The sequence below is a fragment of the Petromyzon marinus genome, chromosome 38 (assembly GCF_048934315.1).
Source record: "Petromyzon marinus isolate PM22_M1 ecotype Great Lakes invasive population chromosome 38, UKy_Petmar_22M1.pri1.0, whole genome shotgun sequence".
Lineage (NCBI taxonomy): Eukaryota > Metazoa > Chordata > Hyperoartia > Petromyzontiformes > Petromyzontidae > Petromyzon > Petromyzon marinus.
In genome coordinates this window covers 1074680-1102648 of record NC_133704.1, presented here as the reverse complement: position 1 = coordinate 1102648, position 27969 = coordinate 1074680, and the positions used below count along the sequence as shown (strand labels likewise).

General features: G+C 51.1%; 1 protein-coding gene across 3 annotated transcripts; it reads right to left on the bottom strand.

The window, feature by feature from the left end:
* Nucleotides 1-42: 42 nt before the first annotated feature.
* On the bottom strand, nt 43-26114 carry LOC116950287 (acyl-CoA dehydrogenase family member 11-like). 3 transcript variants are annotated; one of them, XM_032967988.2, is made up of 15 exons: nt 25880-26114; nt 15749-16084; nt 14818-15050; nt 13765-13864; nt 12302-12419; nt 11488-11630; nt 10523-10672; nt 10089-10183; nt 9255-9354; nt 6098-6238; nt 5267-5359; nt 3729-3836; nt 2763-2934; nt 1305-1371; nt 43-375 (listed from the first exon to the last, which is right to left on the bottom strand). In XM_032967988.2, exons 2-15 carry the CDS (start codon nt 16046-16048, stop codon nt 255-257), a joined length of 1941 nt encoding a protein of 646 aa, XP_032823879.2. In that variant the 5' UTR covers nt 16049-16084; nt 25880-26114; the 3' UTR covers nt 43-254. The 3 variants fall into 3 exon arrangements, with proteins under 3 accessions (XP_032823879.2, XP_032823877.2, XP_032823878.2); XM_032967986.2 differs by having other exon boundaries at nt 25904-26113; XM_032967987.2 differs by having other exon boundaries at nt 25912-26113.
* Between the last annotated feature and the right edge of the window lie 1855 nt (nt 26115-27969).

Sequence of the window (27969 nt, the reverse complement as noted above, 5' to 3'; positions counted from 1 at the left end):
GTGGTGCAGTGATTAACGCACTGTGGCATGGATTTGATTCCCGACCACGGCTAACATCAGTGGTTATCTCAACCAGTCCTACCACCCACCCTTCCTCACCTTAACTAACATGCACTGACCAGCGTGTTGAAAGTACGATCAAACAACCCTCAAGACCGACACGGTGTGAGGAGGCCTTCCTCCAGCAGTGGATAGACAATGGAGCTGTAAAGCGAGAAAGGATCGAGACGTAAGCAGCAGCGGCGCCCCACGCCTCACAGTTTGCTCTTCACGTCCGCCGCCTCGCCCATCACCAGCTGAGTATCCCTGGCGACGTCGTCGTAGCAACCGCGTCCCTCGGCGGTGAGCACCGGCGTCAGGTCCTGCTCGCACCACCTGCCAAGAGCCGAGGATTCCCCATGGTTACCGTGCTGCACATCTGTGCCAATGCTCCCCGCCTCCGCCAACCCGCACCGACTCGCGTGGGTGAAGTATTGTCAAACAACCCCCGTGGCCAGCGCAACGTTGGGGCCATCATCCAGCAGTGGATTAACAAGAGGGGGCGGTGTGTGTACAGCTGCTGCGTATGTTGCAGGGGGTGCCGATACGAATGCGGATGTATGTTGAACTTCTTTAGCACCGTACGATTACAATGCTCCCGCAAACTTGGGCTAGAACAATGCCCTCCCCCAACTCTTGGGTACTCTGTTTTGATTTAAAGCTTTCGTGACTGCAGTAATTCATATTCTTAGTTCTTTCGGTAAAGTCACGTTGAAGGGAAACAATAAAATAATAAAATATATAAAACAATAAAAATTCTCACGACGTTTCGACCATAACACAAACGGTCGTCACCTGATGACGACCGTTTGTGTTATGGTCGAAACGTGAGAATTTTATTGTTTTATATATATTTTATTGTTTCCCTTCAACGTGACTTTACCGAAAGAACTAAGATTATACTCTGTTTTGTTAATTGTTTTTTTTGTTCAGCAATCCAAACATGAACATGTTTTGAATATCAACAGCATAAAATGTTTATTATTTGCATAAACTAAAAACGATTATTGGGTAAGCGATTTCATAAAGGTAGTGTTGGCATCAAAGAGATTTTCATCGATGCGTCATTCGGACCCAGCTACCAATACAGCCGGTGCTGCCGATGACAACGCTGCTGCTGCAGCTCATGACAGAGACCCCATGCTGCGAACGACGATGCTGCTGTGAGCAATGATCTTCATAACCGTGACCATAATCCTGCTTCTGATGAGAGGACCATGGTGACGATGTAACTGACGCCCGACGTTTGAGAAGCGGCCATTGACCTGTTTGCTGCATAGACGTCAGCTGGCTCGGCACCATCCCAGAGCGCATGGTCGATCAGCAGACACCCTGCAATGAGAGCGTGGATTTGGGTCGGCGTCGGACCAAGACTCGGGGGTCAGGGTCACGGTCAGTGTGCGAACTGAACTTAACAAAGGGCTAAACGTGTTGATGATTATTTAAATGTACTTTATTAGTATTCTACCTGCCCATTTATCATTTAAACTGTGAAGGATGTGGTTGTCTTGGGAGCAACACTTTATTTCAGTAACTCAACATAACAACACAACCTACACTTTGGTGTTGAATGCCCATCTAGCCACGCTACAGCAGAACTGGACACGGTTCGCTATCCCGGCCCGGACCACAAGCTGGGTCCCGGACCGCGTGGCTAGAGGCTTCTTTTACCCGACGTGGATCTTCATCACCAGCAACACGAAGAACCCCGAGCCCCTCACGGGGCCCCTGTTATATCGGCCTGGGCTGGGGCTGGCTCCGCCCCTCGCCCCGCCCACCTTCTAGATCTCTCGAGCTCTTTCCGGAAGGCTCCCGAGAGCTCCTCTATACCACGTGACCTCCCAGCGGCCCCCATCCACCGGTGGCCCCCCTCCAATATCATCCGGTCACGTGTCGGCAGATCAACCAGCGTATCATGCCCCAACGTAACCCTGGCTGGCTGACGCTCCCTCTCGCTCCCTCACCGGAAGCCCGCACGGCACACCACTCGTGGTGCCTCCGCGCTAACCAGCGCTCACCCAGGCCCCGCTAGGGCTGGTGGTACTACGCCCAGTAAGCGGGCTACACATAATGCCAACACATTATCCGCCGTGGCTTCGTAAGCCCGGCACCACACAGTGACATACACACTTCATTACACACGTAAGTGCTCGCCACAAATTAACCACAATACCTTGCTGATCTCGTCAAGGAGCATAACCATCACAAACTCCGGTCATCCTCGCAGCGGCTTTCAGTTAAAGCATCAAACAAAGACGGTCACTGCATCGCGCGCTTTCAGATGCGCTTCTGCGGCCGTCTGGAATATTTTTCCGATATTAGGAAGCCATTGGAGCTATGCACTTTTAAATCTTGATTGAAAACTTTTCTTTAGAGTTGCTTATGTGTTTAGTTTGTTGGCCTTCCCCCGCACTGCCGATTAGCAAGGTTGGCTACGTAAGGTGCGAAAGAAGTTCAACATACATGTATTAAAGTGCCATTCTTTTTCCACCGGGACAAAATCTCACTTTTCAAAGAAGTTGTAGGACCCTTTGACAGCCGTTATGAAACTGGGTCCTGTCCCATCCCGGCCAGACCAGGACGTTTGGTAGCCTGACAATGCGCCTCTTCATTTCTACGCGACGGGATATTTTGCGGATGGGCGATGGGGGCGAGTGGGTGGGTGAGCTAGCCGGCGAGACGAACAGCAGCAGTAGTAGAGCTGTCGCATCCCATTTGCACACCTGCGTAGGTCCGGGCGAGGCTGTAGGCGAAATCCCGCGCGGCCGTCTCCGTGAAGGAGGAACCCCGCGTGGCGGCGCGCCCCGCGAAGCCGCCGATGCCCCGCGCTGCCCGCAGCACCTCCTCGGCCGCCCCCGCCAGCCCCGCCGAGCCCTCCGCCGCCCGCATGCGGGTCTGCGGGAGGTGACGGCGATACGCTGAAGCCACGCGCACGTGGGGCAGCTGGGGTGCTGTCGTAGCTAAAGCCACGGCGAGCGGTAACACTGCATGCGTTGTGACCAGGGCTTCATTTATCACTGAAGAGTTTCGGGATCGTTGGTAGAGTGGAATAGGTGGCAACAGCCATAGCGAGAAGCATTAACTGGGCGGCGGTGGCTGCGCACGCGGCTGCCTTTGGTCCAGCACCGAGGGTTGGTGGATCATACGCGAATGTTTTGCGAAACTCTTTTTTCCGTGGGCATCGAGGAGGAACCAGACCCTGGCTTTCCAAAAGCCGGTACAGGAAAAATGTGGAGTCTACCTGTTCTGTCTGTATGGGATAGTGCGTTTCACTCTCGGGTGTTCCAGCCTCCCACATGCAAACACTATATAATTGGTTGATAACACCTTCATATTTAGAGAACCGCAGTGCTTGGGCAATTGTTGGCGCTGGCTCGTCGCGTGGCTGCCTTCCTCCTCCAGCCTCCGAGTCGTTCTCCGCTCTTTAAGTGAGCGAGCAGATATTGTGCGATAGCGACATGCTACGAGATTAAATGATTATTAATATTATACGTACTGGGATGCGGTGTGCCGGGTGTAGTAATATAGTGGCCTGGCTCAGATTGAGCCCTGGGTGTCATAAACAGTGGTCAAGTTCGCTCATTTGCCGATTCGACTTCAAACTTGGAACTCGGTGCATGGCCATCTCTGGCTCAGTGCGAGGTTCATCGTTGGCCGTGTCGCAGTCAAAACCGCAGTCGTGGGCCGACCTGGACGTCCGAGCAGAAGGCCTGCAGGACCTCCCCGCGGCTCTTGGCCATCGAGCGCAGCACGTCGAGTGACAGGATGTTGGTGGTTCCCTCCCAGATGCTCAGCACCTGCGGCCTCACATGCACACAAAGATCCCCCCCTATAGCTTTAACAGACTTGTGGGGCAAGTGCTGTTAGCGAGCACCTATTAAGGCCGGCACGGCACAAGAGTGGGTGGGAGGCCAGCACCACGCCCTGCCGCCTTTGTGTTCCGAGTGGTTATGTTTACACACCACACCAGGTAGTAATTTGAGGTCGAGTTGGCCTAGGGGAGGCCCAAGACTGGTTCAGATAATCATCGCTGGTGTTGGTGGCCGTGAATGGGAATCGAACTCGGGTTACTGGGTTTGTAGTACAGCGTGCTAACCAACAACAATCGCCCTTCACCACTAATCGGTGGTGACGTCACTACAGCGCTTGTGCCATGCTAGGTGCACTTTGAGGTCACGTGAAGTGTCAAAGGCCCACTGGCAGGAGGTCACGGTGCCATGGGTTGACCGAATGAGATGATTGGCAGATCAATTAAAACCTAAGCTAAACTTTTTATTTGACTAGGTAAGGCCCACTGAGCTATACAACTCTTTCAGAAGCGATTTGGCCACAAATAATATCTCAATGAAGTGGTTTATCAAGTGGAAATGTATAGCAGCCAAATACTCTAAATGCACCAAATGTGCTCCCCACTGTGCCAACTCTACATTTTAGCCACTCGACGCTCCTCTCATTGTGAGCGTTTCTCTTCTGCCCTCCAGATCCCCAGCAGCGTCCTTTATGAACCTCATCCATGGAGGCCGATCTTGACACCGCTGGTACCAGTCATCGGCAAGTCCAATCAACTCCACATCAGTCCATCTCTTCTCTAGCCCGTGCCGCGCCCGTTTAGCCCCATCTGTCCAGCCAAACAGAAGCGGATTGGGCAGGCGGTGGCTGAGCATGCGAGCTACATCACTCAGCCAGCGCAACCTCGCTTACCGGAGGAGCTCACTGATGGGACCGTGTGCAGGTCTTTCACCAAGCACTACACTACACACGCACATGAACGTCATCACCGTAATTTCATATTTGTAATGCGCTTTTCATGTAATTACAACTGAAAGCGAATGCAAAATGATTTTAAATTACGAGAATTTTCTCTGTACTCAGGCCCCTGTATTTTAAATTGACCACTGTGGCGGGCAACAGGAAGACAGTGTCTGCGTGTGCACGTGACCCTAGGGATGAACGTGGAGGCACCTGGGTGGAGACCGAGACACAGACCTAAGAAGGAATTGGATCACCGTGACGAGCCAGCAACTGTGGAGCGGACATGCAGATGATGGCCCACGACGAGGGCGAGCGGAGAAAGAGGAGCAGGAAGGCAGAGCCTACACGAGTGACAACATCTCCAGGAGGAATACGAAGAAAAATGTAGCTCCTGGCTCGCAGTGTGCAACTCCCCAACACGGACTGCATACACAAAACGACGATGCGAGACAGATGGGTGGGTGGGTGGGTGGACCTGCGCATCACGAAGCATGCAGGGCAGCCCCGTGTCCTCCATGTAGCCCTGACCTCCGAACGCCTCGAGGCCCTCCGACACCACCGCCACAGCCTGCGGGAGAACGGTCTCATGATCCACACGCATGATCCACACGCGCGTGTGCGGTCAAACACGCGCCTATCCGCGCCGAACATTCACAGACAACGTGGTGGCGCAGTCCTACAAGCAATGCGCAATGAACCCGGTGACCCGAGGTCGGACTCTCAGCCAACATCAGTGGCGAGTGATATCCAAAACGGTCCTGCCCGGCGGCCCAGCGGTAGAGCGCTCTTGGTAATTACTGCGAGTGCATTAATCGTAAAAAACTACGTGCCGTCTGGTGCAGAGTGGACGTTAAAGATCCCAGTCACGTCAGTAAAAACGAGTCGGCCATTGTGTGACGGTGTCAAGGTTCACATTTACCAAATAAAAAAAATGACTCGGCTGTGATTCCACACGGCAGACTGATGCCCACTCGCAGGCCAGGTGCCGAGTCACCTTGTGCCGCACAGGGACAGCTGCCACTGTGGGGGGTGCCCTTTCCAATGCCTCGAGATGTCTGTACGTTGAACTTCCTTCGCACCATACGTAGCCAACTGTGATAACCGGAGGTGCGGAGGCAGGACAACAAACTACGTGATGTGGCGCAAGCCGCTCACGGCATGCGAAGCATCCCAGTGTGGAGGTTGGTTCTGTACGAACCAACTCATTCTCATAATTATTATTCTCATAATCATTATTATGAGGACGCGGGATTGTGGAGGGCCGTCCGGCCGATGCCCGTGTATGAGCGCTAGTGGGCCGCGGCACCTGCTTGGCCGTGTACAGCTTGGCGAGCGGCGTGAGCAGGCGCAGCAGCAGACGCTGGCGCGGGGTCGCGTCCCCGACCTCCTCCAGCCCCAGCAGCCGCGCCACCTCCATGACGAGCAGGAACGCACCGCGCGCCTCCACCTGCACCCACGCACGTGCAGCCACAACAGCGTCATCATCGGCGATAACAAGGTTGGCGTTAATTATTGATTTTAATTAATAATACACTTGTTCGTGTGACTTGTCCGCAAGGCACCGGGACAGGGACATACAGGATAATAATACGTTTGGACGGGTTCTGTCCTGTTCTTTGCGACAATAAAACCCGTGCGTCGCGCCATGGGACCACTGCAGAACACCAAAAATAACTTGTAACACGTTGTGTTCTTCCAACACACGCACACCCTTTACCAGTGACTGTTTTGTTGTTGTTGTTTATACTTTCCTCGATAAAATGTATTGTAATGGAGATACAATCATGAATAATTGTCATTTCTTTTCGGTATACGTGTGAAAGATCAATATTTACGTATGACATCCTAAGTTTATGAAATCATCAGTCTCTGTACATATTTGCCATCCTTTTCCCACAAGTTCTGTGGGTTCCTATGTATTATTATTACCTTTGGTTACCCAGGAAAGCCTGACCGACACGGACAAAATACTGTAACCCCAAACGCTGCGGAAAGGCCCTCATCCAGCAGTGGATTGGCAAGAACGGAACCGCACATGTACTAAGAATAGACGCATAGCAAAGTGGCCGTGATAGACAATTGGGCCTCGTGCAGATAAATAGCAATGGCTGCATTGCTCCGTTTATGTCGGTGCTTTGATCCCTCGGCGATTGCTTTATGTTTCCGACCTCAACGTGTACGGGTGAGGTGAGTGCATGCGTTAATGTAAACACCACTATGTTTAGGCCTAGCGTCAAGGATACATTACAGTTATTATTCATCATTCATTCGCATGTTCACTTTTGTATTGCACAACAATGCGAGCCCGGTACGATGCGCCAATCGCAAACGGGAGGGGAACAGAAACTACGCGAACAACAACCCGACTTCACTATGGCCGGACCTTCTTGCGGAGGGGGGGGGGTGAGTTGGACTCGCTACCCCACCCATGTGGGGACCACGTGCAGGGACATGAACACATCTAGATGGGGAGGGGACTGATTTGTTTTGTTACGCCTGTTTAGCCAAGATAGACTCAAAACTCTTATTTCAGGGGGGGTCCTGTTTGCAGTAGGGGGATGATGTTGCTGCTGTGTGTGAATCCAATTGAGCAATGTGCAATTACTTTTTCAGTGTTGGGATGTTTTGGCCAATACCAGTCATGTTTTGTGTTTTTAGCTATGGGAGGAAGCCAGAAAAACTGTAGGAAACCCACGCAGAGCAGGGGGAGAACATATAAACATACAAACAGAAAGGCGCCTGAGTCGGGAATCGAACCCAGGCTTTTGTGCTGTGAGGCATCAGCGTCACCACGGCGCTTTTCTGCCGCCAAAGCAAATTAATCAGCTAATGAGACCACATCTCAAGCAGCCGTCGGCCTCATGTGCGGCCGGATTAATAGGGAGACAGAGGAACACACGGATTCACACGCATAATGCAGGTTAATGACGTAGTTCAAACCATTTTCTTGGTTGTTTCGGTAAAGTCACGTAGAAAGGAAACAATAAAATAGTAAAAATATAAAACAATAAAATTCTCACGACGTTTCGACTGCAACACAAGCAATCATCATCAGGTGTAAAAACCACAACAAGAAAATTTGAAAAAAGTGGCGGGTTTTTTAACGTTAGCACCACGGAGAGAGATTTGACAGTTTGTTCAGATGGACGAGTCCATCTATGTTCGGAAAAGAGAGGGGAGACGAATAATAATGGATGCGGTCAACCGAGAAGATGGATTCTGGCTTGGCAATCATTGGAAGGATTTGATAAACCATTTCGGGTCTTAATTGATTGATCATGCTTAAGGTGGCTTTCAGACCGCATCCATTATTTTTCGTCTCCCCCCTCCTCTTTTCATAGATGGACTTGTCCATCTGAACAACCTGTAAAATCTCTCTCCGTGGTGCTAACGTTAAAAATAACCGCCACTTTTTTCAAATTTTCTTGTTGTGGTTTTCACACCTGATGATGATTGCTTGTGTTGCAGTCGAAACGTCGTGAGAATAATTTTTTTATATTTTTATTATTTTGTTTCCCTTCGACGTGACTTTACCGAAAGAACCAAGAATATGAATCCCTGCAGTCACGAAAGCTTTAAATCAAAATGTAGTTCAAACCATTAATGAAGGTGAATGCACGTGGGCAGGAGACGTCACTCGAAAGGGCGATGGCCGATGATCGAGAATAATGATGGCGTGACAGCCAGGGGAGGGGGTGAGAATGCACCCGAAAGGATGTCCTCTATCGGAGACGGAGTGATGAAATTGGCTCCTGTGTTGGAGCCAGGTGGATCGTTATAATCGCATGACCGTGAGAAAAATGGAGACGGCCTGGGGAGGCCTTCATCCAACGGTTGATTGATTGTAGCTGGTAGGAATAGGTTTTACCCTTTTAACTGGCACAAAATAATGATTGTAGCTGATTATAATAACATAATAATCTTAAACGGCATCTTTCATCAAAATATCTCAAAGTGCCATATGTAAGAAATAAAATAAAATCAAAGAGATAAAATCCATTTGGAATACAATAAATGCTGATAATAACAACAACGACAACTACACTCGCACTGGCATAATGACACTAACACTGCAGGTAATGATAATAATTACACTCGTGTAGGTAACATCCAATCAGGCTGCTCGACGAGCCAATGAATAACCATAGGTTATCAAGCTGGATTGAAAGGAGCTCAATTCCTGATGTGGGCAGGGATAACAGCGCTCCTCCAGTCTCCGTGCATAGCAGCAGAATGCGTGATCACCCAGCGGTCGCCTCTGAAATCGGTACAGAGAGAGGAGTACCCTTGAGTCCAGGGAGTGTGAACATTGAGGAGGGTGTAGCGGAGGAGTGTGAAGGAGTGCGGTGGCGGAGGAGCGTGGCGGCGGAGGAGTGTGAAGGAGTGTGGGGGCGGAGTAGCGTGGCGGAGGAGTGTGGCGTGCGATGATGACGAGCGGGCGCTGCTCGTTGAGCACGTCGCACCTCCATGCGTGCGAGCGTCTGCATGTGCAGCGCGTGGTCCTTGATGAGCTTCCCGAAGACTGTGCGGCGCGACGCGTAGTCTCGCGCCAGGCTCAGGATCCTGACAGTGTGCAGCGCACCGCGTCACACCGCACGCGCCACACCATGTCACACCATACGCGCCACACCGCATCACACCACACATGCCACACTGCGTCACACCACATGCGCCACACCATGTCACACCACACATGCCACACCACACATGCCACACTGCGTCACACCATACGCACCACACCATGTCACACCACACGCACCACACCACATCACACCACACATGCCAAACTGCATCACACCACATGCGCCACACCGCATCACACCACACACGCCACACTGCGTCACACCACACGCACCACACTATGTCACATCATACGTGTCACACCGCATCACACCACACACGCCACACCACGTCACACTACACAGACCGTTCAAATAAAGATTCCGATTCTGATTCTGTGTTCATTCAGTGAACACAGAATCAGAATATTTATCCTGGAGAAATCCGATGAGCTATGAAGCTCTTTTTCACACGAAGCCACATTGGCAGCCGTTCCAGGGAGGACCCTCCACTGCGGAGATGAAGCGATGAAATCAGCTCACATGCAGGCGTTAGCTGGATCGTTAAATCGCAGGGCCAAGACAGATGATGGCGCCAGTGGATTTACGATGGCTGATGCCGATGATGATGATATAGATACACACACACGATGTGGCTGTTTGGTAAGGCCAGCAAAATAAATACTTGCAGCGAGCAGACCGCACTGTGTCCTCAACCTTGTGCGGCAAGGGCCTCACCTCCTCATGGCAGCGGCGGAGGAGATGGCGTTGTGCAGGCGTGTGATGGTCAGCATGGAGGAGATGGAGGCCACTCCGCGGCCCTCCTCCGAGATCTGCACCACCACGGTGCACAACCAGCTCGGAATTCAACGTGACCGTTTTTGAAAAAAATGTTTGCTATTAAACTCTTTTTTATTTTACCAGGTATGGCCCACTGAGGGAAATATAGCTCTTTTTCATAAGTCACCTGGCCACAAATGATTGCTCAACGACGTGGCTTATTGTCGTGTGGACATTTATAACAGGCAAATACTCTAAACGCATGTCAAATATAAACGTGGAGGGAAAAACCGGAGGACCTAGAGAAAAATCCTCGCGACCACGGGGAAAACAAATATACAGGCGTCAGGGTCGGGACTGAACCCACAACCTCCTGCAGATGGCTTCTGTACCCGAAGTGCCCGCGTGCCGGACAGAAGCAGCTCGGCGGTGGGGACCTGGCGCGTGCCCAGCTTCTCCTTGAGCCGCTGCACCTCGATGCCGTTGAGCTGCCCCGCCGAGTCGCGCACCTCCACGTAGAAGAGGGAGAGCCCGCGGCTGCCCTGCACGGGGCGGCATTCCAACATCCTCCAGGCAAATGCTAGCGGGGGGGAACTTTGTCTTGTTGGCGGTGCCCTAGCCCACCGTTAGTAGCTCGCGCAGCTTGATGCAGAGGTTAGTGGTTCGAATCCGGCAGGCCTCCCTGGTGAACCACCAGGTCTATTGACCGTAAAAAGAATACCCCACGCTGTCTGCTTCACAGTGGACTTTAAAGACCCCGTGACGTCACTCAAAACGTGACGGCCATTGTGTGCGGGCGTCACGGTCCAAATTGCCAAATATGAAATGACACCGCGAATTACTCTGATTTAGGCCCAAAGCCTTTGCACGTACAATGCTGCACACCTCTGTGTTCCAGGATAAATTCTGTGCTGTTGAAACCATGTTTCTGAACCCACCTATTGTGGTGACTGAGGTTTGTATTGAACACAAAGGGCACGGTGTGGAACGGCCCTCATTCAGCACTGGATTGGCAAGGGACCTGAAAGTCAGAAATCAAATAATTGAATAAGTTGAAGACCGCCCCATGCTGCGTTGGTCGTGGGAGTTGTTTGAACATAATAAACCACACTGGTCATTCCGGGTTGACACAGGTGCCCAGGTTCAGTTCAGAGGTCACATGCCAGTGAATTTGGCCAGGTTCGCTATGTCGACATGCAAACCGCTGCACCATCACTCCGTCCCTCTCCGACGGGCACAGCCCCTTGCCCTTGGTCGATCCACTGCTGGACGTAGGCGTCCCCCCCCACTTTGCGTCGGACCGCGTAGAGGCCACCGCGTCTCATTCCCCAAGCGGCATTGCCTGCCCCCGACTCACCGGCAGCGTCCGCCCCTCTGCGTCCATGACCCGTGCGAGGGTGAGCGTCATGTCCGAGTCCGTGGCCGACGTGAACCACTTAAACCCATGCAGCCGGTAGCTCCCATCCGGTTGCGGCTCCGCCACAGTCTCCGTGCCCGTGGCTGCCCGCACCGCACCACGCCACACCACACCATGCACGCACATTAAGGTTTGCGCTGCACAATACTCACACCTGGCGGAGCACTGCAGGCACACGCGGCGCCGCGTAAGCACGAGGAGCCGCAATCGTGGTGGAACAAACAGAGGGGGACAATGCGGACGTCCAGAATAAGCACCTCCTCATTCGAGACACAAACATCGTCGCACATCCTGGCTTTGACACTGGTGCGACCATCAACCGTATCAGAATATCAACAGGCCCATGCACACGTCTCCTTCATGAATGGGAAATGTTGCACAAGCCACAGGGTTGCGATTGTGGCCATGTAATCAAAGCTATGGACCATATAGGTAAACCACTGTAGTCTGTGCTCCTTCAACGGAGGACGAACAGCAAAACTACACCAACTCTCTCTCCTGAAGCCCTCTTGTCGTGGCTGGTATACAGGTAGGCCGAGCCACAGAACACCAATGTGACATGAAACCATGTGCACCTCCACATGATGCACACACCACACCGATTTCCTAGCGCACTCCGCATGGTCAGGTTCCTGCACAGGACACCCCTTCCTCCCTCTCTCCTCCCGTCTGACTCTGCTCCCCTCCATGCACTCTCCCACCTCTCCCCTGTCATCTCAGTCTGCTCACCCCCTGAAGCGCATTCTGCACGTACCCACGTCAGAGCCACCCTTGCGCTCCGTCATCCACTGCCCGGACGTCCAGAACTTGGTCGGGTCGAAAGTCGTGAGATGCTCCAGAGCCTCAGCGGCGCGCCCCTGGACGGCCAGCGTCTGCGTTGCCCATGAGAAACACATTCAACCACTTGATGAGCTAGGAAGTTTGATTTTTTTTTTAGTAAAATTAGGGAGTGTAATGCAATGCAACACAGAGAGTCGGCTAACACACAGTTAACGCATAGCCTGGTTGATTACGTTCTCCAAAAGATTGCTAGATTCCTCACCACTCACACTTAACTTCTAATTTAGCATTCTTTGGTTGAACGTAATCAACCAGGCTATGCGTTAACTGTGTTAGCCGACTCTCTGTGTTGCATTGCATTGCATTACACTTCCTAATTTTACTAAATTTGCTTTCTCAAGCTTCCTATTTTCATGCTCTAAATGTTGCTGTGCTGGTTTGTTTATAAGTCCATTGTCTCTCCTCCGGCCACTATGGTCCGGAATTCCACACAAATCTCTCATTGTCCTCTACACCAATCCCCCACTCTCTCTCTGCCCCAACCCCTCCCCCCTCTCTCTATTTAAGGCCTCGACACAGAGGCGTTGTCTTTCTGTTTTGTCTTCGTGTGTCTCTCTCTGTGTCACTGTGTGAGTCTCTCTCTGCATGTGTGTCTGTCTATGTGTCTCCATGTCTGTGTTTTGTCTCTCTCTCAAATTTAGCAATCTTTAGAATAACGTAATCGGCCAGGTAGGGTGTTGACTGTTGTGTTGTATTGCATTATATTTCTAAGTTTACCACGTTTGTTTTCTCATTCATTCTTACCTGACGATGGTTGCGTGCGTTGCCATCAAAACGTCGTATGCTATTATTATTTCACTTTATTTTCGACGTGACTTTACCAAAGAACCAAGGAGTAATTTGAATATAAACTTAAAAAAAGGCAAGTCCCTTAAAAAAATACAAAATCACAAGAGATGAAAAGTGTTTTCCCGAGGTTTTGTGGAGCCCAAACTCAAAGGTGTAGGGTTTAGATGTTTCTAGTTAGAAGCATAAACACTCAATGGAGGGAGAGGCGCGCGCTCGGATTTAAACCGAGAAACGAGAGGAACACGTCGATTGGAGGATGTACGCACGCTCGAGGGATTGTGTTGAGTCTTCAGATGACACGGCTTGGGCAGGAAGCTTCACGGCCACAAGGAACAACGGACGACGGTCAAAACTGAAAACGGAGTGGCGGCCATAGGAAAGAAACGCTCGCGTGAGGGTTGTCCACAGTAGAGATGGAGCGACGAAATTAGCTCTTGTGCTGACGCTGCAGGGTGCGTCGTTGCAATGCAGGAATGCGAGGGTCGGTGATGACCTGGGGAACCCTTCACATCCATCCAGCAGTGAATAGATCATGACAAGATGATGATGACCAGTGACGATGGCAAAGCTCTTCTGATCCGAACTCACCTCTATGACTTTGGCGGCACCGTCCGTCATGGCGAGCGGGCAGGTGTAGAGGCCAGCGGACGGCGAGAAGAGGTAGAGCTTGGCCAGCTGGTGCACACGGCTGGCACGACGAGGTGCGGGGGGGGGCACGCGGGGGACACGCAGACAAACCGCGTGAGAGCCCCGCGGGGTGTCGGTGCCAATGGCGACGCTTCTGCCTCCAGCAAGAAGCACCAGGGTTCGATTCCAGATCTCGGCCGCCTTTACGTGTGCAGTTTGTCCTCTCACCCCCTGTTCAGCATGGGTTTTCCTCTGGGTTCTCCACTTTTCCCCAATAGCTAATACAACAAGCAAAGTAACTGGTACTGGCCAAACACTCCAGTGCTGACAAATTACCTGCAAATTACTCAATTGGGACCATAGAACCGACACAAACAGAGCAATACAGTAATTGTTGTTTATCTTCACCAGGCCCTGTTTGTCTATCACAGCCACTTTGCTACGCGTCTCGTGCGTCATATTTTTAGTACGTGTGCCGCCCCCTTCTTGCCAATCTACTGCTGGATGAGCAGCTTCCACATCACGCGGAGAGCACAGAAGTACGGTAATAATGTGAACTCTGCTGCACTGCCCTCTGCTGCCCACAATGAAGCGCTGCCACCATATGGCACCTCGTGTGCAAGGTAGTCACCCATTAAACCCAGTTTAAGCTTCAGGCTATGTTAGCATTGCATTTGGCTCCATTCGTTTCTGCAGAAGTCTCGCCACGAACTCTCTTACCTCTCCCCAGTCTGGCTGCTTTGTGTGCGTAGCAGCCAGACTGGCTGCTTTGTGTGCGTAGCAGCAGCTACTGCAGAGGCAGATCTAGAAACTTTCCATTGTGGGGTGGTGAGGGGCGGGGGTGGTCAGTCCCATGATTTCGAGCCCACATTAACAATAATACAAAGGCATTCAAATAATTTTCCCTGTTAAATATCAATAAATAAAACAATTCTGGTCTCAAGTCGTGTATGGGGGGGCATCAAGCCTGACCCCCCGCCACCACCCCACCAGCGTCGGCTGTTGGGTGGCTACCTCCAGGCGCCGTGCTTGCGCTTGTAGGCGTGCGCCACGATGCCCTCGCAGGCCGCGACGTCGTGAAGCCGGCCCCATGCGGGGCACGTGACGATGTCGTCGACGCGTCGCCCCCATGCGTCGAACGTGCGCAGCGTGGGCGGCGACCGCTCGCACTCGCGCCCCAGCGCCTCCAGCTCGGACACGACGCGGCTGCCGAAAGCGTCCAGGTCGGTGCCGACATCGTGCAGGACCTGCGGCGACGACGCCGGCAGTGGAGAGAGGGCGGAGAGATAACAGAGAGAGCAACGGAGACCAAGAATCACGTGGATTTGTTTCTCACCGAGTTTTTTTCTGATTCATAATTGATGTTTGGGTGAGGCCACGGAATGATCTAACCAAATCTGTGTCGTTAAGACCCTCTACCACCCAACACGGCCAAATAAAATTACACCGTCACGTGTGCAGGCGTCTAACAGCATGACAATTATTATTGTTCAGCTCACAGGGAATTTGAAGAGCAATCCACCAGAACTGAATTTAGCAATCGGACACACGGAGTTTCATTTCAAATTCCTTCAAACATCATCAGGACAACTCTGTTCCAGCTTATTGAATCGGTGTCATTACCTCTTAGGAACAACCAATCAGATTAAAACTGCACATTTTCTACGTTGCTGGTCGACTGAACTGGGTGGAGTGTGGCACGTCTAGTAGTACACTAAACGTGGTGTACAAGGGACTGCCGAAATATTTTCATCTCAGGGCTCCCCGCGATTTGTTCGTGCCACAAAAATCAGGCGGTCACAAAATCCAGTTCCTGCAGAAGCTCTCGGCACGGGGAGCGAAACGTCGGCACATCGTACCAAACGACATACGGTGCGACCCGAAGGCACATCAGAGAGCCAGGCAATGCAAGGTCAAACCGAGCGGGATCACGCGGACGCCTCACCGATGGGGGCAGGTTCCGCTTGAGGTAGGCGCGGAGGAGCGCGTCGTCCCTGTAAGGGTTGTGCAGCTGCGGCCGCTCTTGAAAGAACGTGCCGATGGCGGCGCGGGAGAAGGGTGGAGGAGGCGGCGATGGTGCCATCTCCGGCTGGGAGAGGTTCCGCTCAGCGCTGGCTAGAGCCTCATCCGCAACAGCGGCAGGCCTAGTAGCCTCGCGGCCGTGCAGGCCCATGCACGGTACGGCGCGGGCGTGAGTCGCCGTCCCGAGGCGACGCAGGAGGGGAACGCTGAAGCACTGCTGCATCCCCGCCGGCGCTCGGAGGCTGTGTCGGAGAGGAGGCTGCAGAATGGGGAACGGGGTGGGCAGGGTGTTCGGCATTTAAACTGGGATGTTTATACGCGCTGCATGCATGCGTATGAACACTTGTCGAGTTATGTCCATCCACCCATGCTTTCAGACAATGGACATCTTAACACGTCGGCTTTCGCGACCATAATACTCTTATATAAGCGCACGACTTCATCTATCTGTGATGAACGCTGCACTTTCCGTCGTTTTCATGCAGGGGGCGCTGCAAACCTACGCGCCCCCTGCATGGATGACGGAGGCGCAGGGACGGACGTTCGATTACGTTGGAATCGATCTGCAGACGGCGGTCTTCTCGCACGGCCAGCAGCTCCACGTCGCCTGATCTCGATCCCGCAATCCCAAACAGGTGAAAGTCCGCATCGAACCGAACCCCCAGCAAGGCCATCTACTTAACGAAAATTCACACGAAATGTCCTTTTCAATTACGGTAAGTCTTCCAGATGTAAAATTTTATAAGCTTTTAATGAAGAAATACAATTATCTAATTCAAAACATAACACAATTCAAAGACGTTTCACTTTAAAACTTCAAAACGGAGCATCGGGTGCTTGCGTGAATGCGTCGTTAGTGTGCAATTTTTTTCGTGACTTTCCTGGGCGAAGGCCGTAAGTGGTTGTGAGGGGCGCTGCAGGCACCCCCGATCAACCCCTAGTTATTAATAATAAAATGTACTTTGGGTTAGATCGCATAAATATAAATGTGTCATTAATCCACCACCACCCGACATAGCCAATCAGGAAGGTTTGTCACTAAGCAAAACGTGCTAATTAGTTACTATTTAACATATTCAATTATAATATTATATAAGAATATTACATATAATAATTGAATATTATATATTATTATAGACTTTTTTTATGTAACATTCTGCCCCTCTGGTTAGCTGCTTAGTCGCGGCGACAACACGCACTGCAACCAATCGGCGTGTGTGATGGGACTGGCTGGCAGCTTCCTCCTGAGCGTTGTCATGTTTATACATGCCCTGTAAACTTGAGACAACCTGATATTAAAATAAAGGCGAGACACCCTATCCATGCAATAATTAATCATCCTGTGCTGCAAAATGCAACATTATTTACAACTCACCGTCATAACACTTTACGGCCAGTCCCCACTTTACGAACTGGGTCTGTGCCTGACTCCTGTTCATTGGTCCGAATTGATCGCACGTCGACACGCTAAAAACACGAAAGCGACACTACGACGACACGGAGATAACAAACTCCGTGAAAAAACATCTTGCAAACGCCTACTCGCACTGGCGAACCTAACCGCTGAACTATTTGGTTTGGGGGAGCCATCCTCCACCATCTGTAATAAGTCCTCACATCACCACTTGCGAGTGTATTGAGAATGTGTGTACGTGTGCACGTGTATGTATGTATTCTGTGTATGTGTTCTGTGTGTGTGTTCTGTGTGTGTATTCTGTGTGTGTATTCTGTGTGTGTATTCTGTGTGTGTATTCTGTGTATGTATTGTGTATGTATTCTGTGTATGTGTATGTATTCTGTGTATGTATTCTGTGTATGTATTCTGTGTATGTATTCTGTGTATGTATTTTGTGTATGTATTCTGTGTATGTATTCTGTGTGTGTATTCTGTGTATGTATTCTGTGTGTGTATTCTGTGTGTGTATTCTGTGTATGTATTCTGTGTATGTATTCTGTGTGTGTATTCTGTGTGTGTATTCTGTGTATGTATTCTGTGTATGTATTCTGTGTATGTAGTCTGTGTATGTGTATGTATTCTGTGTATGTATTCTGTGTATGTATTCTGTGTATGTGTTCTGTGTATGTGTTCTGTGTATGTGTTCTGTGTATGTATTCTGTGTATGTATTCTGTGTATGTGTATGTATTCTGTGTATGTATTGTGTATGTATTCTGTGTATGTGTGTCAGGAATGGTAGTGTAGCAGTTCGCGCGCTGCGCTACGAACTCGGCGACCCGGGTTCGATTCCCCCTCACGCCCAACCCCAGCGACGATTATATCTGAACCGGTCCTGGGCCTCCCCCAAGTCGACTCAGCCTCAAATGAGTACCTGGTGTGGTGCGGTGTGTAAACATCGCCACTGGGGAGACCAAAGCCGGGCGGGCGTGGTGCTGGCCACCCATCCCCTCGTGTGCCGTGCCGGCCTTCATAGGTGCTCGCGAAGAGCACTTGCCCCAACAGTCTGTTTAGGCGATATGGGGGATCTGTCTGTGTGCGTGTGAAAGTGAGTGTGTGGGCGTTAACAGCTGTGACGGTTTTCCCCTAGAACCTAGGTCAACTTAGCCTAAAATGCGTACCTGGTGCGGTGTGTAAACAACACTAGTGGGGATACAAAGACGGCCGGGCGTGGTGCTGGCCAATCACCCCCTTGTATGACATGCAGGCCATCATAGATGCTGCTAACAGCACTTGCCCCAACAGTCTGTGTAAGGCTAGAAGAGGGATCTTTGTGTGCACATGTGAAAGTGAGTGCATGTGTTTGTGTGTATGTCTTCTGGCAAAACAACGGTAACGATGTGGTGAACAGTGCCATGGGGGGAGGACAAATTTCAATTGGCCATTCCCCTCATGGCGCTTGTAGCCACCACAGCGGCTAAAGGGGGCTCTGGATGGATGCGAGGGCCTGGTAACCCCTCCACCTTCAATTAATTACCACAAAACCATGGGAAAAAATATCTAGCTAAGCTTGTGCCGGAGGCCCCAGGGGGCCAGGCGTCTATGACGTCTCCTGGCCAAACCCCATTTGGCGGAGCCAGGGGACCGAATCCTTACCCTCGGGATTCCTCCAGAAACACAAAAATCTACTGCGGGTGGCCACGTGGAATATTTGAACGCTCACTGCGGAGGAGAGGCTGCCACTTCTCTCTCAGGAGCTGGACTGGTACCGCCTTAATCTCTGGCTCCTGTCACCATGAGGGGTGGACAGTCCTCTACCTTGGGGCAGTAGACTGCCAAACAACAGGCCGTGGCTCTTCTTCTGAACAAAACAATGAAGGGGGCTTGGGAGTGTGGCGGTGAGGTGTGGGAAGCTGTAAGCCCCAGGCTACTTTAGGCTCGCCTTTTCATCAACCAGAGGCGAGGAGTGGTGGTCGTGGTTACTTATGCCCCAACCACAGGTGAACATCAGCGGAGGGATGCAGGCAGGGCCTCCTGTCGCAGGTGCTAGCTGAAGTGGCCCCCTCGGGATAGAGTCATCCTGTTGGGTGACCTGAATTCCCGAGTGGGTTGTGATGCTGGCACCTGGTCTGGAGTGATTGTAAGGCATAGGCCGGATCAGCTCAATAACGGTATGAGGCTTCTCGACTTTTGTGCAGCCCATGGGCTTGTAATTACCAACACGCTGTTCCAACATCGGTGCATCCACATATCATGGATGCACACCGGATCCAAGCAAGATCATCTGCTGGACTATGTAGTGACGGAACAGCAGATGTGGGCTTTTGTCCTTGACACAGGACCTACCGTGGAGCTGATCTGCCCACCGACCATAGGCTTGTCATCTGTAGGATGTGCCTGCCATTCTTCCACTCCGGTAGTCGGTGTACATCCAGGACCCCATTCAAACCCATAGCGGCATGGTCTCAGCTAGCTGAATAAAAGTTGCAAGCCAGAATTGAATCATCGCTTGCACCTGGGGTTGGCATCGTTCCCCACTCCTCCTGATGCCGAGGAGAAATTGGCAATGTTTAGGACTGTGGCTCATGCAGCTGGAATAGCTGCTTTGGGTGCATGGTCCAAACCTCCCCAGAGACCCTGGCTGACAGAGGAGGTGTTCCGGCTGGCTGAGAAAAAGTGACAGGCCCACTCTCACAGTCTACAGCATCCCACATCAGAGAATGAGGCAGCTTCCCGCCTTACTGAGGATATGGAGTCTGCTTCAATAGCCCGCAACCACTCTTCAAATCCATAAAAAAGTAACTTGCAATGCCACACCTATCACCATCATCATGGGAAAGAAAGGTAATCCGATATCCGACCCCCAGGTACAGGTATTAGGGGAGGGGAAATCCCTCAGCCTGGAAAACATCATGGGGAAAAGTGGGGATGACCCTGTTGAGGCTACAGCACCTCAAATATTGGAAAAAGTAGCCACCCCCTGTGAGTGGCTGGTTGAAGTGCCATCTGTTGAGGAAGTATAGAAGGCGATCCAGTCTGAGACCAAGAAAAGCACCAGGCAGAAATTATCTCCCAAGCGCAATGCTGAGGGAGGGTGGCATTTATGCGCAGACTGCCCTATATGACTTCAAAATAACAGTCTGGACCACTAGACAGGCTCCGCAGGATTGAAAGGATGCCCTAGTGGTCCCCCTCTTTAAGAAGGAGGACCACACAGACTAACATTTACAGGGGTATCTCCCTCCTCAGGTGTGCCGGGAGACGTCCTGGCAAGGATGAATCTACATCGCCTTGCCAGGCACGCTGAGGAGAGGCTTGCAGAGCACCAAATGTGGTTTCAGGAAAGGGCGGTCCTGCACAGATGCCATATTTTCTGTCCGTCTGGTACAGCAGAGGTGTGGGGAATTCCAACAGGACCTACATCTCTGCTTTATTGACCTGGTCAAGGCCTATGATACCATCAGTAGGCCTGGGCTCTTGGATTTTATTCATGCTTTCGGAGTCCCTGACCCTCCACTCACAATCAATAAGGACCTTCATGATGGTGGGCAGGCCTGGGTAAAACTATGTGGCCAGGAGTCGGAGCCATCCCCTGTTCACCTTGGGGTAGAACAGGGTTGTCGTCTAGCTCCCAGATTATTAAACACCTATTTCTATCACGTAGTTCGTGAAACCTTCGATGGCTGTACCAGAGGAATTTCCATCTGGTACAGATACAATGGGAGGCTGATCAATTCCCCGGTGTGATCAAGGGTTGGCTCCCTATTGGTCTACCATATTATGTATGCTGATGATCTGGTGATTGCTGTTCACTCAGAGGAGTTGGAGGCGCTGCGGCTGAACCTGGAGCATGCCACTAAGACGTGGGGTCTAACCATCAGCCCCACCAAAACTAAACACCTGCCTGGGTATTTTGTGCCAGACACTGCACCCCCACAACTTCCAATTAGTGATGGGGCAGTTGTGGACCGAGTGAAGAGTTTTCCATACCTGGGCAGTGTGCTCATGAGCGGCTCCGGTTATGACAGTAGAGGTCTCACTCCGAATCAGTCGAGCGGCATTATATTTTAATCGGCTGCATAACGCTGTGCGGAATCTACCTAGTCTGTCACTCCACACGAAGCATCAGGTCTTCTCGACCATGGTCATGCCCTCCCTTCTCTATGCTTGTGAAACGTGGACCCCCATAATGGAACATCTTCGCCAGTTAGAAACATTTAGGATGGCCTGCGTACGAGCCATCCTGGGTTTAACCAGGCTAGATTGTGTGAGGAGCTCACAAGTCCTTGAAAAGATCTGGTAAGCTACTCCAGCAGGCAAGGCTGCATTGGCTTGATCATGTAGCCCGCATGCCCAAGCCACCGCATGCCTAAACAACTTTTGTTCGGCTGGATAGACGGGGCTAAATGGGTGCGGCACGGGCTAGCATCAACGGAGGGCAGAGACGCGATACTCACAATAACGAGCGGAGCCTTGGGTGGCTAAAACACAGAAAGTTGGCACAGTAGGGGGCACAGGTGGTGCATCGGCCAGTCATCTCGGTCAGTCAACCTGTAGTGACATCGGGGATGTCACTGTATGGTGCTGGCCCGAGAGGGCCGTGGTGCGCGATGCACCGTCATTGCGTACACCCCGTAGGCGGGTGTGGTACCAGCCCTAGCGGGGCTTGGTGTGCGCTGGGATGGCGCTGGCACCACGCATAGCGTGGAGTGCGGGCTCCCAGAAGGGGGAGTGGGAGAGTGTCAGCACAGGGGCAGGGTTGCCCCGGGCCATGGCACTCTGGTTGACCCTGAAAAAACGTGATTCGGAGTGTCCAGAGAGGCCCCCAGGTGGGGGGGCTAGGGGGTGATCACGTGTCCGGGGAGAGCTCTCGAGAGGGATCGAGAGGGAGCTAGAACGCTCGAGAAGGTGGGCGGGACCAAGGGCGGAGCAGCCCCGACCCAGGGGGATATAAGGTGGGTCTCCCTGAGAAGGACCGGGGTCGCTGCATTCTACAAGCTGAAGCTCTACGTCCTACAAACTGGAAGCTCTACAGGCATCAACACGTGGCCGGGACCCGAGTGAAGGTCAGACCCTTCGTAGCTGTAACTCCTCCGTATTGGGTAGTTAGCTGGGTGGTCACCACCCTAGGCTCCATCTGGTGAAGGGGCAGTTACCCCTTTGTGTTACGTGTTGATGTTACAAATAAAAATGTTGCCTCTGAAGAACAACGTCTGCGACTCAGTTGGACTCACTACAAACCCATGTGAATGGCAGGTACAGTATTGGTATTCTGAACAAACCCCCTTCGTAAAATCCTCACAGAAGTTCCGTGGGTTCCTGATAGTCTTCATGATTACATCAACCCCCCCTTCTGATCTTCGCACCTGATAGGCTCACAGTGATGACATTGCCTTGCTCGATTTAAGACCGGAAGCGGGAGGACTTCGTCACAATTCCCGGCACAACTCGCCCGATGAAGCTGCTCGTAATTATCAACGAAACATCGCAGTTCTCTCATTGTCAATGTTGTGGGTTTACTCTCCAACACACTGGTGTGCTGAAGTAGTCACTAATCAGCACGTTTTGTTTACTTGACAAGCATTTATACTGATTGGTGGTGTCGGGTTATGGTGTGTTAACGACACATTCATATGAACACGATCTAACCCAAAACAACTTTTATTCTGAATGTACATCTTCTTACACGAGGTTCAACATCAACAAGAAAAAACAATTATTTTAACTAATACTTAAAAAGCAATCCCTGTAAACTATGCAGTGCCCCGCGGCTTATTACTATTATTACTACTACTACTACCCGAGGGATGGGTCACCGCGCCCTCCACAACCACCAATCCCACGCAGCATCACACGTGCGGGTTAAAGTACAACAGCAGCTCTCTCTCCCATCCGCCTTCTCTCCCCACCACTCTTATTGCCTCGTCCCGCTCTCTGTAAGCCCCCACTCCCAGTCTCTCTTTCCACCACGAACTTCCTCGCTCGCTCTGCTCATCTCCCGCTTGTTCTTCGTCTCTCCACAGCTCTCACTGCCGTGACAAGGTGAAATGGGGTTTTCTCGTCGTGGACAGAATGTGTGAGATGTTGTTTCAAGAGGAGTTTCCCAAAGTCCCCCTGTACAGCTTACACAGGGCTGCTAAGGCAAGTGTTGTTAGCGAGCGCTTATTAAAACCGGCGTTACTGGGGAGACCGTCTTTGTCTCTCCAGTAATGACGTGTATGCACCAGGTTAGCATTTAAGGCTGAGTCGACATAGAGGAGGCCCCGGGCCGTCTCAAAGACTCGCTGCCACCCTTATTGATCGTGAGCGGGACTCGAACCTGGGTTTTGGAACTCGTCGGGCAGTGCACTAAACCAACTGCGCCACCGCTCCCCATAAAACACCGCACAAGGCCCGCACGTGCTCCCCTCGAGGGTCCACAACGGAGCCGCCTCTCTGATCGGACACCCGCTCATCTTCAGCACGCCACCCTCATGCACATCGTCGTCAATGTCACCCTCACTCCACGACGAGTCGCTGCCAGGGAATTACAAAGGCAAATACGGTCATCCGTGTAGCAGACACAAGACTGTCGGGGCAAGTGCAGCTCATAGCCGAAGAAGGGGGTCAACACCAACCCTGGGTCGCCTTGTCTCTCGTAGCGCCGATGTTTATGCTGTACGTACACTACCGGGTATACCATTAATATTAAGGCTGAGTAGACCTAGGGGAGAGAGAGAACACCCAGGGAGAGGTGAGGTAAAGGTGGAGCCCCGAAACTGCCTACTTAACTTAAGCCAGTTTCAGGTTGATTCGGCGCTCCACAGAACCCCAGTGAAGTTTAGTTTGGTCTACTCTGGTCACGCTGGCCAAGCCTCTGGAAAGAAGTGGGACAGTGCCCCACACTTTACCCTACCACACACGACCTGCCGCCCATCGACGGCGGTGAGCCCATTCGTAGTGCTGCGTTCGTTGTTTGCGTCTCTCCGCTCAATGTCCGCCTGTGCTAACGCTCACGGCGGAACTCTCCACTACATCAGCAGCGCCTCCTCCACTTTAAAATCTAAAACTAAACTATTTTGTAATTTGACCAGGTAGTGCCCACTAAGCTATGCACCTCTTTTTGCAGAAGCGACCTTGCCATCACAGATTGTAGCTTCAACGAAGTGGCTTATGTGGACATTAAATAACAGCAGCCAAACGCGTGGTGGTTATTTATATTCTAAATACAGAGGGGGAAAACTGGAAGACCCGGAGAAAAATCCAAGGGACCACGGAGAGAGAGACACGCAAACTCTAAATATACAGCAGGCGTCAAGGTTGGGATCGAGCCCACGACCTCCTGCATACCAGGCGAGGTAGTTAACATCTCCTAGCCACCTTCATGTTGATCAGAGAAAGAGACACAAACTCCAAATATACAGCAGGGGTCAGGGGTCGGGATCGAGCCCACGACCTCCTGCATACCAGGCGAGGTAGTTAACATCTCATAGCCACCTTCATGCTGATGAGAGAAAGAGACACAAACTCCAAATATACAGCAGGGGTCAGGGGTCGGGATCGAGCCCACGACCTCCTGCATACCAGGCGAGGTAGTTAACATCTCCTAGCCACCTTCATGTTGATGAGAGAAAGAAACACAAACTCCAAATATACAGCAGGGGTCAGGGGTCGGGATCGAGCCCACGACCTCCTGCATACCAGGTGAGATAGTTAACATCTCATAGCCACCTTCATGCTGATGAGAGAAAGAGACGCAAACTCCAAATATACAGCAGGGGTCAGGGGTCGGGATCGAGCCCACGACCTCCTGCACACCGAGCTGACACCACGACCGCGGCCGTGATGTCGTCCCAGGCACCACAGATTGAAAACTTGTTTCTGTAGAAGTGTTTTTTGTGTTTGGTTTATTGCCCCCCCCCCCGCCGCCACCACCCCCGGCACCTACGATAAGCACAATTGGCTAAGTACGGTGCGAAATAAGTTCAACGTACAGTACTGTACTTCAACAGCCACCTTCGTCTGGAACGAGGCCATCATCATCATCCCGCTGCTGCACATTGACAACAACAGCAGCAGCAAACAGCACTCACTCACTCACTCGCACCGACCGAGACACCGAAAGGCACCAAGCGCACCTCTCCCAGAATCAGTATTTATCCTGGAGGAATCCGATGAGCTAAGAAGCTCTTTCTCGCAGATGCCAGGTGCGTTCTCGCAGTGCGTAAAGTTGATCATCGTGCGCGATCCGCGCGGCGTCGTGACTGCTGCGTGGGCGGCAGGCCAGGGGGGAGCTCAGAAAGTCGCCAGGCGGCGTTTCAATGCCGCGCCCGGGGATCGAATCGACCTCTGCGATTGCACGTCCAGTGTGAGGACCCTCACGGTAGAGGAAGGACTGGGTGATGTGACAAGGATGCTCACCCAGTCGCGCACTCACTCACCCACTCACGCACTCACCCGCGCACTCACCCACTCACTCACGCACTCACGCACCCACTCACCCACTCACTCACCCACTCACTCACGCACCCACTCACTCACGCACTCACTCACTCACCCACTCACTCACTCACCCACTCACTCACGCACCCACTCACTCACGCACTCACTCACTCACCCACTCACTCACCCACTCACTCACTCACCCACCCACTCACTCACCCACTCACTCACCCGCTCACCTGCTCGCTCACCCACTCACTCACCCGCTCACCCGCTCGCTCACTTCCTCCGAACGTGACCCTTCACACAGTCTCCGAAGTCGTTGTTTTCACCCGCGAGGCGATTACGCGACTCGATTCACGGTATCGATTACTAGAATCGTCATCACGTGTGACGCGTAGCGGCCTCGAAGCGGCTGGAAGCGGAACACGTGTTGATCCCACAACAACAGGGCTCCCTGTTTATATTATTGGGTCTTTCGGTAAAGTCACGTAGGTTCAAGGGGCCGCCCATAAATGACGTCACGCACCTAGGGGGGGGAGGGGGGTCAGACATTTGTGACGCAATTTTAAATAAATATTAATTAAATATAATTGTTATAACAACACTAATTTAGATAAATTTTCATAATTTTCATTATTAACTATTTGATTTAAATTTACTAAGGTCACCTTTTACTTATTCCATGAAGGAGCATTTTGCTTCTCCATGGGATAATGGAGAAGCATAAATGTTGTAATTTTTTTGAATGATTGTTATTAAACATTTTGATTCTACCAGGGCTTTTCATTCTGTGGAATGAATGTGATTGTTATAATTGTACTCTCCATTTTGCTTCGTTCTACTACAAAGTTTCAAGTATTTTTTTATAGTTATAATTACTTTTAATATTTTATAATTATAAGAGAATTTCAATATAATATATTCTGCAGTTTTAGTTAGACGATTAATATTTTCTAGTGAATTTTATGCTAAATTTCAGCTTTCCAACGCCTTTTTTAAACGTTTTCTCCTACATCAGGGGTCGGGAAACTTTTTGACTAAGAGAGCCATGAAAGCAAAAAAATTGGAAATTTATTTCAGTGAGAGCCATATAATATATTTTAAAAGTGAATTCAACTAAATGTCAGTATAATAAGCCTCTGAATTTATTCTTTTAAATAATGTTGTTATAACACTCACCATTAATGCGACTTCTGGTGCTGCATGGATTTGCTGATGTCTTTGTAGTCGGGTTGGTACTTTGTAGTCGGGTTGGTACTTGGTGAGGTTAAGCTTCATGCAAGCGTTGAGGCTTTCATCCGTTAAACGTGATCGTAGGTTGGACTTGATGTTTTTAAGATGTGAGAATGACTGCTCACATGCATACGTAGATCCAAACATGGTCAATACAGCAATACTCACACGCTGCAGTGTGTGGTATGTGACAGGAAGCGCGTTCCAAGTTTTGAGAATCAGCTGGTCTTCGGGTTGGAGTTTTTTCATTTCTGTCCACATGTGCTTGCTCGCCAACTCCGCTTTCTGTCGTGTGATTCTTTCCAAATCTTCATTCAGTGACTTGAACTTATTCACCCACATGTCTGAGGCCTTCAGGTCAGCCACTTCTGCTTCAAAATCTCTGACGGAGACACCAGGGATGTAATTCAGGTCGGCTGTGTTCAGTGAACACTCGTTTGGATGGGTGATGAACTTAAAAAGACGAGTGTGCTCACGAAATTCTCCAAAGCGTGCTTTGAAGGACTGTAGGAGACTGGATGTGCAGCCAGCTAGATGGTGGAGATCAAGGTTTTGAATGGGCTCACTTGCTGTGCATGCATCTTTAAATTGGCTCAGTTTTTCAAAATGTAGTAAACGACCTGTTTCAAGATCCGTGATGAAAAGCTCCAGCTTGTTTTCAAAAGCAAATACAGCTTGTTGAAGGGATAACACTGTATTTCCAATGCCTTGCATTTTCACGTTGAGCTGGTTCAGATGTTCAGTCAGATCTACGAGATAGTAAAACTTGAGGAGCCACTCGGTGTCGGCTAGCTCAGGATGCCCGACGCCTTTCATTTCAAGGAAAGTCCGGATTTCGTTCAGGCAAGCCGCAAAACGGCTAAGCACCTTCCCTCTTGACAACCAACGCACATTGCTGTGCAAAAGCAGACCAGGATAGTTATTTACAACTTCATCCAGCAGTGTTTTAAACTGGCGATCATTTAAGGCTCGGGCAACAATAAAGTTGATCACACGAATGACCAGCGACATCACTTCGCCAAACTGCCTGTCACACATCTGAGCACAAAGTGCCTCCTGGTGTATAATGCAATGGAAACTTAGGATGGGTCTA